The following is a 13,122-nucleotide window of genomic DNA, read 5'->3' as shown; positions in this document are numbered from 1 at the left end:
AAATAATTTATGAAAATTGTTTTATAGAAACAAAGAAAATTAACACATACAATTGTATATACGATCCTTTTCAGCACAACTAAATTTAGTATTGACGGGTTGTATAATGTAAATAGGTAATTCATAAAGAATATTTTAAAAATTCCGGAATAATATGCTTTCGTTGGAAATAAAAATGTTATGTACTGTAGTTTTGACGAGTATAAGAAAAAGACTTGTTCAAATTGACAATCTCGTGCCTAATATGAATATCAACAAAATATTCTAAAGTTAGAAGAAAATATTGTATTTTTTTATGTCTGCAAAGACGAAGGCTAAAATGTTTTAACTTTAGACATGGTTGTTTTAATTCCTTTTAAGGAGAAAAAAATCCTTTAATAATAGATGGTAAACATTCATCTACTGCACATCATCATAAAAGAATACAATCTAGCGTTTGTCTACAATTTCCGCGGCTAAAGCCTGGTAGATACATAATTGGTTCCCAATCAGCCCTTAGTTAAGAACTGAAATAGAAGAAAGATTTTTTTCTACAATATAATGATGTCCAATTAAACTAAAAAATAATTAATCGGATCATTTTTACAACTGTGCTTATTTTTGTCTTAATCTTGGAAACTTACCAAAAGATATTTTAAAACTATTTCTAAACTAAAGCAGGGCCGTCGCCAGATTTCTGGAAAAGAGGGTTTCGAGAGGGGTCTGGGAGTGCCATACCCACTCCGCGCCAATTTATTTTTAGAAATGAGTACTTTTTTGCAGGGTTCTGGTGCAGACATTTTTTTTTCATACGTAATAAATGGGCTTGGGGTAAAAAGCTGAGTGGAGTTTTGTGGAGTTACGGAGTGGAATCTGTATTATAACAGTACAGAAAGTTTGAGAACAAAACAATTTCTTTTGCATACTATCTCTCCCCTTCAATGTCATTTTGGATTTGTAACAAGAATGAAACAAGAAAGAAAGGAAATCCATGCAGCCAAATACTAATGACCTTTAAATGTCAAACAGAGAATCACCTACAAATGCTTTTAAAAAACAAAGACTAGGTAATACATTAACAACATCTAAACTAAGCTCAGATATATGACCCTGCTCGCCTATCCAAATCAGACAGACCTAGTAAGAGGTGTTGACAGCTTTAATATCAAACAGAGAAAGAGTAAACAACTGCACTGCGGAACTGATAACAACAATTGAATTATAAAGGCATTTAATTCAAATACCTTTTTTTGGTTTTACTGTTAAAGTGCAAAATACTTTATTTGTTGACACATGTATTTGAAGGTCACTATTCTTTTCCTCTTAATTTGTTTATTAACATACACATGTATCTCCCTTTCTCTGGTTAAATTAAGGGAAATGCTACATAATGTAAATGTATAGTCTACATGTATTTTGTCAACTGGGTCTATCAAAGTTATATGTCAAGGATTAATTATAAGAGACAAAAAGGAAAATATTTATCGAAATATACCCAACAACTTATGTTGTTATTTTTAAATTTTTGTAAGTACACATTGTGCATTTTAAACAATGATGTATTATTCACTCTTAAAATTTTTACCTTCGTTTCTTGGGGAGGGGACTGTGTGTTGATTCTTACCTATGATTAGTTTCACCAATATTTGGAAAGAAAAGCTTATTTTATAAATGTGACTCATAACAGAAATTATATATATGAAAAGTAGTACTAAAACATTTTTAAAACATATTATTACATCCTTACTGTTGAGTTAACTTTCTGATCAATGTATCACGTGCAGTCTATCGACCAGTACATGTTTCACTGATGCAGCTGTTTGTTGAAAATAATGGTGAAGACTTTCTGACAGAATTAATTTAATTGGAGGATGGGAACTTTAAAGAATGTCGATCCCCATAATCATGCTGAAATGTGTTTGGTTACTCATTGTTTTAAAAAAGAAGACTCAAGTAGGATGCTGTCAACTTAATTCTGTTATTAAAATAATATGGTTTGCTACAAAAATCATTACATTAAAATTTATTTTACTTTGTCTTTGTTGTTGGGTACAAGAATGAATATATACCTTATTTAACTTAAGTTTTATTTTCAAAAAATCCTTACAACAATTACCAGGGGCATGTTTTACAAAAGAAATTACGACTAAGACCAAACACTTTAGATGATAATGTATTAAAATCTTGCAAAATCAATTATTCTGTTAGAAATTGCTTGCATAATGATAACTATCTAAATTAATTTTTAGAGGATTAAAAACATTTTCAAATCAATGTTAAAAAGAAAGATAATCTTAAAATTATATTTTCTCTTAGTCATAAGTTCTTTTGTGAAACAGACCCAAGACGTCTTTTGAGCATTATTTGCCCTATTTCAAAGAATGTCTAAGAAGTTTTTCCTGCAAATATGCCCTTGGTTTGAAATATCCAGAGACGTTATTGTCCATTGAAGAATCAGGTCTCAATTATCTGATCATGAATATGTGTTACAAAATTTAATTACATCTTATCAATTATTAAATGCTTTTTTCACCACAGCTATTTCTTTTTTTTGTAAAATTGTAACCCAGTGATCATTCCTGAATAACGATGAAATTTTTTTTAGGTAACATGTATCTACATGTATGTGATCCGATACTGTCGAACTTGAAAAATTGATTGTGTGTTGAATGTGTAATTTTATTTTAACTGCATTCCTAATTCTGATATATTGTATTTATACCAAATTGTAAACTATGCCCAACTGTAATTTTAGATTCTTTTCTGCTGACAAAAGCATAATTCAGTTCATTTTATAGCATATTTGTTTTTACAAGCAACAACTGAGTAAGCATTTCTAATGCAGTAATTAAATCTGTCAGGACTCCTCGCCCGTTGGGATGGGAGTGCATGTGGGTCGCTTAGTCTCTGCTACCCAGAATAAAAAAGCTATTCCCATTGCTGAGTTGACATTTGAAGGTCATGATTTTTTTTCGTTTGATCATTCATTCATTCACTTCATTGTCAATATGGTTCATACAACATGAACTAGTTTCTGACTAATTGTAACATTTATTCTGAAATCAGGGAGTTTCCAAGTGTCTGAGGGATCACAGACATCAGTTATAGCTGGTGCATACAGAAATGAGAGAGGGAAGGAGGGGGAACTGTGTTCAATGACAGGAATATTTTTTCCAACTGCCATGAATACAGACCCTAAAATGTGCTACTACCCCAAACGCACGCTACACGGTTTGCACGAAACGCTACACGGTTTGCAAGAAACGAAAAGTGCACGAATGTCACACCCTTTTTTGGGGGTAGTAGCATGTCTCAGGGTCTGTACATCTAAGCTTCTGTAGTGCTTCTTCCAATTAACCGATACCACACCCGCCCCCGCCCCGAAGAGGGAGATATGTAAATAGTTACACAAAATGAGAAATAACAAACAATAAATAGAGATACAGAAAAAGACTGACCTTCAAATATCAACAAAGAGGGTAGCTTGCACTTTAATAGTAAAACCCCAACAAAAAAACCCAAAAAAAACCAAAAAAAAAAAACCCAAAAACAAAACAAAACAAAACAAATAGATAAATAAATAAATAACCGGTTATTTCAGTAATTATACATTATAATAATTCAATCCTTAGTGAAGTTGTTTGCTATCTATCCGTTTGATATTAAAGCTGCCAACACCTCTTACCAGGTTTGTCTGTTTGGGATACACAGGACGAAAGACCATCTTTAAGCAATCGCTTAATGGTGGCTTAATTGTAGCTTAATGGTGGCTTATAGAAGTTAATTCCTTTAAGCCACCATTAAGCCACCATTAAGCTGCAGCTTCTAGGTGCTTAATGTCCAAACTTCATTAAGTTACCATTAAGCCGCCTTTAAGCTACAGCTTAATGGTGGCTTAATGTCCAAACTTAATTAAACCACCTTAACGCATCCAGTATCAAGTCTTTAAACTAACTTGTTAAGTTTGAAGTTGTTTCAGTATCATTTACGCAAATACTTATTCAATTCATAATTTTTTTCTCGCTATTTCTAACATTTTTGTCAATGCGTATAAACTCGGGAAATGAGAACAGCTTCACCAAATACCTTAAAATTTTCGCTCCCTAAAATCAGTTTGTTTGAATACTTGTTTTAAAATTATTTTTATCCATAAATACATAATATATATAATTTTTTTAAAAATCACATATTTTTCTTTCGTGTTTGGAGACCCATGTTCCGCCGCCGAGTTCATAGGAAATGTTGCAATTAGAGTCATTTTCTTCTGGAATATCTCTAAGTCTCTTAATTTTTCTTTGGGTAGAGAAATGTTTAAGATAGAAAAAAAATATAGGTATAGATTATATTGCCAATCATTGAATTACTTCATGAATAATTTGAATTAATTCGTGGTTAAGTGCCTTTATTTTTTCCTTTCTTTTAAAATACTGCAGAAGTAAGAATTTATTTAAAATAATGTAGATGTAAGAATTGATCAAAATTTAGTCCGTCTTCAATGATTGTTATTTCAAAATCAATTTTCAGAAGAACAGCCGATCAGATTAAACAGGGCATCCGACCAGATTTATACACATTGAGAAGCGGGGTAAAATAATCAGTGTACAGTATATAGTTAGACAATAGATCTTAATTAGGTGTCCCCACCAGTCCCTGGTCAATTAACGGGAAACTATACACGGGAACGTACAGTGACAGGTTTTGATGATATATTATTTTTACAAAACTTAAAATTTACGCAAGCATATAACAAATTAGAAATTATGATTGTACACAAAAAGACAATTATTTTGATACCCATAATGATATAAAAAGAATTAAAACTGGAGATGATGTGTTACAAAAATATTTTATAACTTAATTGTTACGCAAAGATTGTCAAAAATCGTAAATATCCGCAACATATTTATAAGAACTATAATCTGGCTTTTTTCCCATCGTTCTCTTTCGATGATATATTCCTTTTTAATAACAAAATTTTGTTATATCTGTTGAATTTCAATCTTTTCATGCTTATAAATCTGCGAATAACAGAACGAGGAATTCAGTTACTTAAAATCAAAAAGTTGTTTCACACCATCACACCGAATTCCGGTCCACGGTTAAAAAATATTAACGTAAAATTTTCTTTTTTTTTAAATATATATAATTATTTGTGTTATTGATTAATAAATATAAACATCAGAAAAAAATACATGAACAGGTATTTGTAACCATTTCAAACAAGATTTGTTAAAAATAAAGGTTTTATATTTCACATCAATTTCAACAGCCACGATAGCTCAGTGGTTAAAGCGTTCGCCCTCCAATTCAAAGGTCGTGGGATCGAATCCTGTTGGGATTGATTTTTTTTTTTTTTTTTTTTTTTTATTTTGTTTCTTTTACATTATTTTCGCCGAATTAACAAACGAATAAACTCGACATTTATAATTTTTGTGAAGAAATCGTTATAAAATTAATATTTAACCCATAAAAGCAGTTTTATCGACTGCGTAATGGTGACTTAATGGTGGCTTAAAGGTCATTTAATGGTAGCTTAATGGAGTTTGGACATTAAGCACCTATAAGTCTAGCTTAATGGTGGCTTAATGGTGACTTAATGATTGTCTAGAAGCTACCATTAAGCACCTATAAGCCACCATTAAGCCACGATTAAGCTACCTTTAAGCATCCATTAAGGACATTGAAATGGCTTAATGGTAACTTAATGGTGGTGTATTTATTACTTAAATGTAGCTTAAAGGTGCTTAATGGTGACTTAAAGACAACCATTAAACCATCATTAAGGACCTATAAGCCACCATTAAGCCAAACTTAAAGGAAGTGTTTCATCTTGTGATAGCACTGCAGTGTCATATTACCTAGCCTTTGTTATGAAAAACAATTCTAGGTGATTTTTTTTTAACTTTATGTACAAACTCCACTCCATGACTCCACTCCACTCCATTCCACTCCATGACTCCACAAAACTCCACTCCACTCCACTCCACTCAGCTTTTTACCCAAGCCAAATAAATGAAATCTAGCATTATTACTTCCAACCTATAAATAGTGAATTCAACATGTTTCAAAAATAATATTTTATTTAAAAAAGGGGTTGAAATCGCACCTAAAACACCCCACTTTTCTACAGCCTTGCTAAAAGCCTTGTTTACATTGTATAAATAGACTTTACTCAAGATACAGGTATATGTTCTTATCTATCACTATATAAACATCTATTTATATCACAGGGGAGTTACCAGACTGAGGCTAAATGAATTGCCAGTCTTCATGAAATGCCTTAAAATAAAATATTACGATAAAAATTTCAAAATTCGTCACAATATGTTACCATATAAGTAAGGGAAATTCGTCTTTACTTTCACAGTATGAGAGCCGTAAGGATAAACAAATCTTATAACTTTTTGTCTTATATTTTTGAAACCGGTGACTAATAAATAATAGAAACTATTCTAAAAACTTTTCTACGTCTATAATTCATTATTCATTTATGTTAGATAAATACATAATTCGGACAGTTTTATGTATTTCTAATGTTCTTTGAAATAACTATTTTTTTTAATAATGGTATGGTGCAATATTTAAAATGCTTAAGTGCTTTTATTTGATTTTTTAATGGAATAAAACCTGTTTTGTAGTAAAAAGAAAAATGACCAAAACAACCGGTATGCAGCCTTTGAGACGATGTTTATCGGAAAGCAATGGACAGGATCAACGCCAAAAAGAGAGAATAAGGAGTAAAAGTCTTCAGTTTGAACCTACATTTAGCATAGCAACAAAAAACAAAGAAAAAGTTGGAACAGAAAAGATTTTAGTAGATTTTCATACTTATTTAATACTAGCAATTGCATGTCTCGTACTGGATGCTGCAGAGCTTAGAAAATGCACATTGCATGCTAACTGCAAGAATAACAAGAAAAATAGCCATCAAAAAAGCAAAGATCAGGAGGCACAAACAATCAGTGTTAAGAGTTTAATGAATGATTGTCTTAATGAATTAGACCAGGATGATTCAGAAAAACCTTTGAAAAATATACAGGGATATCATCTAGCAAACACACGTGTTTCATTGCAGAAATTATTTCCATTTTTGTATGAAGATTACTCCAACTGTGTAAATTTGGTGCATAGAACAATTATTAAAGCGTTCCCTCTCTTCGACTGCTCTAGCAATTTTGAAGAGTACGTTCAAAAAGAATTAAATTCAGCTCAATTTATCAATCCTCTCAATTCAGCACCATTAGAAAGAAATCCACATTCAATGAATATGGAAATGATTCGTATTAGCACCTTTAGTAATTTCCCACAGACAACTTCTGTGTCTACTGTAAGACTTGCCAAAGAGGGTTTTTATTACACTGGCGAAGGAGACAATGTCGCCTGTTTTGCATGTGGCTTGCATCGAGATGGATGGAGAGCAGCTGATGATCCCAGAGAGATTCACATTCAATTGTCGCCGAATTGTCCATTTCTAAACTCTTGTCAATCTGAAAATGTTCCTATACAAGAAGGAGAGAATATTGGAAGCAGCCAAATGGAAATACAACCACGAGGAGATAGTGGCGAATCGACTTCGGGACACGTCATTCAAACAGGAGAAGGAAACATTTTGCAGAACTCAACACTGTCAATGTCAAACAATGAAATTAGGCTAAGAGAAAATACAGGTTACTCAGTGCCGACATATTCTGCTTCCAACTCTAGTCAACAAGAAGACGAGTTCAACCTCAAATCTTTAGAGAGACAGGAGAAGGAAAGACCTCATCAAAGATCTAGAGCATTACAAGAAAAAATCAACGTCTTTCTGAGAAGCTTAGACCCACTTGGAATTAATTTTGACCGTCCAAAGTACCCTGCTTATGCAGTTGTCGCAACAAGAGTGAGTTCGTTTAATGACTGGCCATCAAGTATAACACAAACTCCACGTGATCTCGCTTTGGCAGGTTTTCTATACGTGGGGTACGGAGATTACACCCGCTGTTTCTTCTGTGGTGGTGGATTATGTAATTGGGAACCAGGGGATGACCCCTGGATTGAACATGCCAGATGGTTTCCAAAGTGTGCTTTCTTGAGACAGAACAAAGGAGACGAATTTGTTGCACTAGTTCAAATTGAACATGATGAAATGGTAAGTGGTAATGAAAACAACTATATAGCCAAAAATAAGACACTAAATACTGTAAATGTATTATATTTGGCGTGTACAATATTTGGCAGAAATTGATTTTTGAACAAATTAGCGTAGATTTGATTTAGTGCAAAAATTTCTTAATATTCTTATTTATGAATATATGTGCAAGGCATTTAGCTTTGTATTTGAATTAGCGGAAGTTTACTTTCCGCGAAAGGTGCTAATAAGAATACACAGCTAAATGTTATTCGTTTATAGTAGTTTTACCATATAAATGTATTTAAATGCAATGGAAACTTAAGATAATGTTTATTTTGAGAGTTATTTATATATCAAAAATTAATGAATAAATGGAATTTTACAGGAGGCATCAGAGGAGGCCAAGAACGCAGAAGAGGGTGCAACATCCACTAAATGTAGAAGCAACAATAAATCAACTGGAACAGAAGAAAAGAACACAACAGCATCTGACATTTTCGATTTAGTATCTGTTCAGAGTGTTCTTGAAATGGGTTACACCCGACAGGCTGTGAAGGAAGCATTTGATCTCCTGAGAATGACAAAACGTATTTAAACTTCCATCTGAAACAATGCAATAGATTTCAAAAAAAAAATTATTAAAACTTTAAAACAATCGTAACAGGGTTTATTGTTTTAATCTCATTGACTCTTTGTTCGTCTTGTTTCAACTGTGTTGAATTTATATTTCCAGATGTAGAAGAAATCTCAGGAGAAGACTTGATAGACGTCATTCTGTCTAAGGAGGAAAACAGTACAAGACCAGATATCCAATCTGCTACTCACAACTCTGAACCCAAACTCTTGGAAGGAAATGACACAGGATATACAAATGAATCCACTAAAAAGGAAGACAATTCAAATATAGGTTCCACGAGCGGTAATCAATAATAACAACCTCAATGTCTTTGATCATCTATGCATAATTTAATGAGGAAGATTAACAGATATAATGAAAATAAAAGTATGATACTGAACAAACCACGGTAAATTTTTGATTTCAAAAATGATTCATATGGGTGATTTTTTTTTAACTTTAAAAATTGTATAGGGGCATAACTTTTTAACAAAATTTGAAAATTAAATTGTGTAACTGTTGATTATGTTCAGGTGCAAAAGATTCTCCATCTACGATTGGTTCTCTCGACTCCTCGAACAATTCCTTGTCATCCTTTTCAATAGAAGGTATGTTTACTTTAATCATGGAATATATTCACTCATATTTGTTTATTCCAATTAAATTGCTTACCTTTCTTTAAAAAATCTTATTGCTGGGTTCACTCTTATAATAATTGATTTGAAATTTTAATTTCAGACACCAAGTCTTTGATTGAAGAAAACAGGAAACTAAAAGATCTCCGACTTTGTAAAATCTGTCTTGAGAACGACGCATCTATCGCCATGTTACCTTGTGGTCATCTCTGCTGTTGTCCAGACTGTGCCCCGGCTATGAGGAAATGTCCAATATGTCGACAGTTTGTGAAAGGGACGGTGAGAACATGGCTGGTGTAGAGAGGTCTGAGTAAAACAAAGATGACTGTGATACTTTAAACATCATTTTTGAAGTCTTTAAAAAAAATTTACATGGTAAATAATTGTGAATTTCCATTGATTATAATTATGTTATTTCTGCAATAAAAGCTTTCAGTTTAATGCATATTAAGCTTTTTTTCTATTTACAGTAAAACACACTTATACCAAACACGATTATAATGAATTAAAAACTTACATCGAAGTGATTTTTATTCCCCCTGACTTTAAAATATATTGTAAACTTAACAGTTACAAAGAATTATGCTGATAACAAAGCAAAATATTACGTCCCTTGTACTTCCTTATAAGCGTTTTTACTGTATTTAGTGTTAGATTTTACATATTACATGTAATGTCTGAATATGTTACTGCATGTCATTCAACTCGATCATTTTTTATTTTAAAAATCATTAAAAAAGACACTGATTAGTTGTATCCTTAATGTGGAATAAACAAATATTCTTTTGCTAGATAATGCTTAAACTACATATTCACTATATTGTAGGCTTTGCCATCACAAATGACCTTTAAATCATAACCTTTAAAGAAGCTTCACTTTTTTGTACAAACTATTTAAAACTGAAATATATGTATTTTACTTCACGAAGTAATATGTTATGTACTAATTTAAGATTTTGAATTTGACAAGTCTGAAAAAAGTTTTGTCCTTATATAATATGGAATATGTTGTGTTTCATCGAGAATAGAGGAATTAGAAATCTATCGTTAGAATAACGTTTCAATGTTGCATAAGGGTGATCTCTGTTGTTTAAAACTGTGTTCAACCTATGAAGAAGTATCCTGATTGCCAAGGGACATGAGAATTTTGCTATTGCAACAAAAATACAACGACATTTGTATTTCGTGTTTAATTTTCATTAATAAAGCCAACTTAATCGAGGCGTTAAATCAATGACTCAGTTTCAGTATTATTTTATATTTGTCTTAATGGTGAAAATTGAGTCCAGTGTGATAATATTTCATTATATATCTTTGACTAAAAATTGTGCTTCCCCCCCCCCAAAAAAAAAAAAAAAAATTGCAATTGCATATGTTAGCTGTGATCATTAATATAGAAAACTAATATTGAAAAAAAGTATCTTAAATTAATGAGTTAAAAGTATCTTTTCATGTTATCCTTTAATTTTAAAAAGTTATTTTAATTTTACTTACAAGTTTTCATTAATTAATTGGCACATGTATATAACTATGATTTTCGCAGGGGTAATAAGGAAGCATACAAAATATTCTACCTTGACTTAATCAGTGCTACATTATGACGTCATAGTAGGCGAGATGACGTCAATTTTAGAATACAAGTTTTCGTAATATTCGTATTTAGAGATGTAATTTAACTCTAGAAAATGAATAGAAACGTGTAAACATTAACAAAAATAAAATGTTTTTATTTTTTAATGCTGTATCTGTCATTTTGATTAAAATCTACCACCGGTGACGTCATATGTGTACTTCAAGTAACTTGGGAATTGATCATGTCGTGTAAAGAGAATTTGGCTAAGACGGCATGTACAAAGATACGTAAAATGGAGTTTAAAAGCAAATATCCTGAATATTTTGTGAAATTCATATGGAGTTCAGTTACTGAAACAGGTATGCTAATTTATTTTCATCGATTGTATTTTCTTCGAAGACGGTCAGCTATATACGTATCCCGGTCGGCCTTTCCTCTGTCATTTGTGACAAAAATAATGCAGCAGAACAACAATAAGCTGTATATTTCAAAACATAATATTTGTACAGATGGAAAGTTTGCCTCCTAAAATACTTGGAAAGTGCTGCTAGAATCCCGAGTTAAGCATGGTTTTACGAAAAATCTCGGTTTATATGTATAAATTTCAAAACATCGGGTAAGGTTTCGTGCGAATGTGTGGAATTATTATTTTACTGACGGGACAGTGGGATTCTAGCAGCACTTTTTAGGCAAAATAGATGTTTTCCAACTATATTATTTACTCAAAGAAATTATTACACTTCGGGGTATTGTTGTTCTGTTAGCTTTTTTACTAAGGAAAATTTCGCTATTAATAGAAGTCACGTGATGCCGTGGTGGTGGTGCACGTCTTTGCGTTAGACACTCTTTTATCTTTATGCGATAGATAATAATAGTTTACATTTATCAGCGGTTTTGGTAAATTATCAAACTTAATTTTCTTTAAAAAGTCTAAATTTCCAGAGAATTGACTTATATGCTTCCTTAACATACCCGCGTTCTGAAACAAAATCTATTGCTGCAAAATAATTCTGAAATGTAAATTTGAAAATTGATATGCATTTCAAAATTCCCATGTGAAGGTTTTTTTCTTCAGAAGTTGACGACGTGCCTTTTCACACTAGTTGTTTAAATCATACCTGGGTTCAAAATATGAAACAAATATATTGGTTTGTTAAACAAATGATCTAGAATTTGACATTAAATTTTGCAATAGTACGAATCAAGGTCATTTAATAAGAACATTTACTTACTGATCCGACAATCTATCTTAAAATCAGTACTTTTGACAATGGGTTATCATGTTCACAACGTTCTGTACCATTGTCAGTATCCCATGCTATAGTTTAAACACCTTAAACATACTTGCTATGACTTACGGTGTACATTTTCACTCCATATAAAGAGCAAAAAAATCTTAAAAGCAAAAAGAATGAATTGCTAAATTCTGTTTACATTGAAATACAATTAACACTGGTATGACTCTGTGAGGCAGCATAGTTGATGATTTTTAAGTATATTCTGTTTACAGTGTAAAATGATTTACATTAGTATGACTGTCTGAGGCAGCATTGTCGATGATTTTTTTTATGTTCTAGCTGTTTACAGAATGACTGTTTGAGGCAGCATAGTTGATGGATATTTATTATATTCTGTTAACAGTGTTAAATAATTTACATTTGTATGACAGTCTGACGCACCATAGTCGATGATTTTTTATGTTCTGTTTATGGTATAAAACAATTAACATCAGTATGACTGTCTGAGATGGCATAGTTGATGACCTTGTATTATATCCTCTTTAAAGTGTTAAACAGTTTCCATCATTACAATGGTCTGGGGTGGTATTGTTGATGTTTTTCAATCATATTGCGTTTACAGAGTAAAACAATTACAGTTGTATGGGGCATTTTACAAAAGTATGACTGTCACCATAGTTGATGACATAATATTATATTCTGTTTTATAGTAAAGTTTCATCAATATTTGCTGACACTTTACTATACTCTGTTTACAGTGTAGGTTATCGACAAGTTTGTGGCGTGTTTGTTTTCCCATCTTTTTTGCCAATTCTTCTAGTCATATTTTTTACCTTATGTATATTAATATCCTTATAAGGGATATATTGAAATATGGGCATGTGTAATTTTTGTACATATTTGGTTAATTTGTTTGGCACTCTAATAAATGCCCATTTACGACAAATAGTTTGCTGTTATATTTGCAAAAA

The 13,122-nt window shown here is 31.7% G+C and overlaps 1 protein-coding gene across 1 annotated transcript; it reads left to right on the top strand.

Moving 5' to 3' along the window:
• The first annotated feature begins 7,109 nt into the window (after positions 1–7,109).
• LOC133200355 (putative inhibitor of apoptosis) lies at positions 7,110–9,668 on the top strand. The gene is made up of 5 exons (XM_061336168.1): positions 7,110–8,107; positions 8,475–8,676; positions 8,823–9,008; positions 9,239–9,313; positions 9,444–9,668. The coding sequence occupies exons 1-5, from the start codon at positions 7,241–7,243 to the stop codon at positions 9,638–9,640; spliced, it is 1,527 nt and encodes a 508-aa protein (XP_061192152.1). The 5' UTR covers positions 7,110–7,240; the 3' UTR covers positions 9,641–9,668.
• Positions 9,669–13,122: the final 3,454 nt, after the last annotated feature.

Source organism: Saccostrea echinata, unplaced genomic scaffold (assembly GCF_033153115.1).
Source record: "Saccostrea echinata isolate AGI-Se365-2 ecotype Australia unplaced genomic scaffold, CSIRO_AGI_Sech_v1 ptg000038l, whole genome shotgun sequence".
Taxonomy (NCBI): domain Eukaryota; kingdom Metazoa; phylum Mollusca; class Bivalvia; order Ostreida; family Ostreidae; genus Saccostrea; species Saccostrea echinata.
The sequence above is the reverse complement of the archived record's forward strand: the minus strand, read 5'-3'. Positions and strand labels throughout refer to the sequence as shown.

Coding starts and splice junctions, on each gene's coding strand:
- LOC133200355 (XM_061336168.1), top strand. CDS start 7,241: ATGAATATGGAAATGATTCGTATTAGCACCTTTAGTAATTTCCCACAG. Junction 8,677..8,822: donor TCTCCTGAGAATGACAAAAC/GTATTTAAACTT, acceptor TTATATTTCCAG/ATGTAGAAGAAATCTCAGGA. Junction 9,314..9,443: donor GTCATCCTTTTCAATAGAAG/GTATGTTTACTT, acceptor TTTTAATTTCAG/ACACCAAGTCTTTGATTGAA.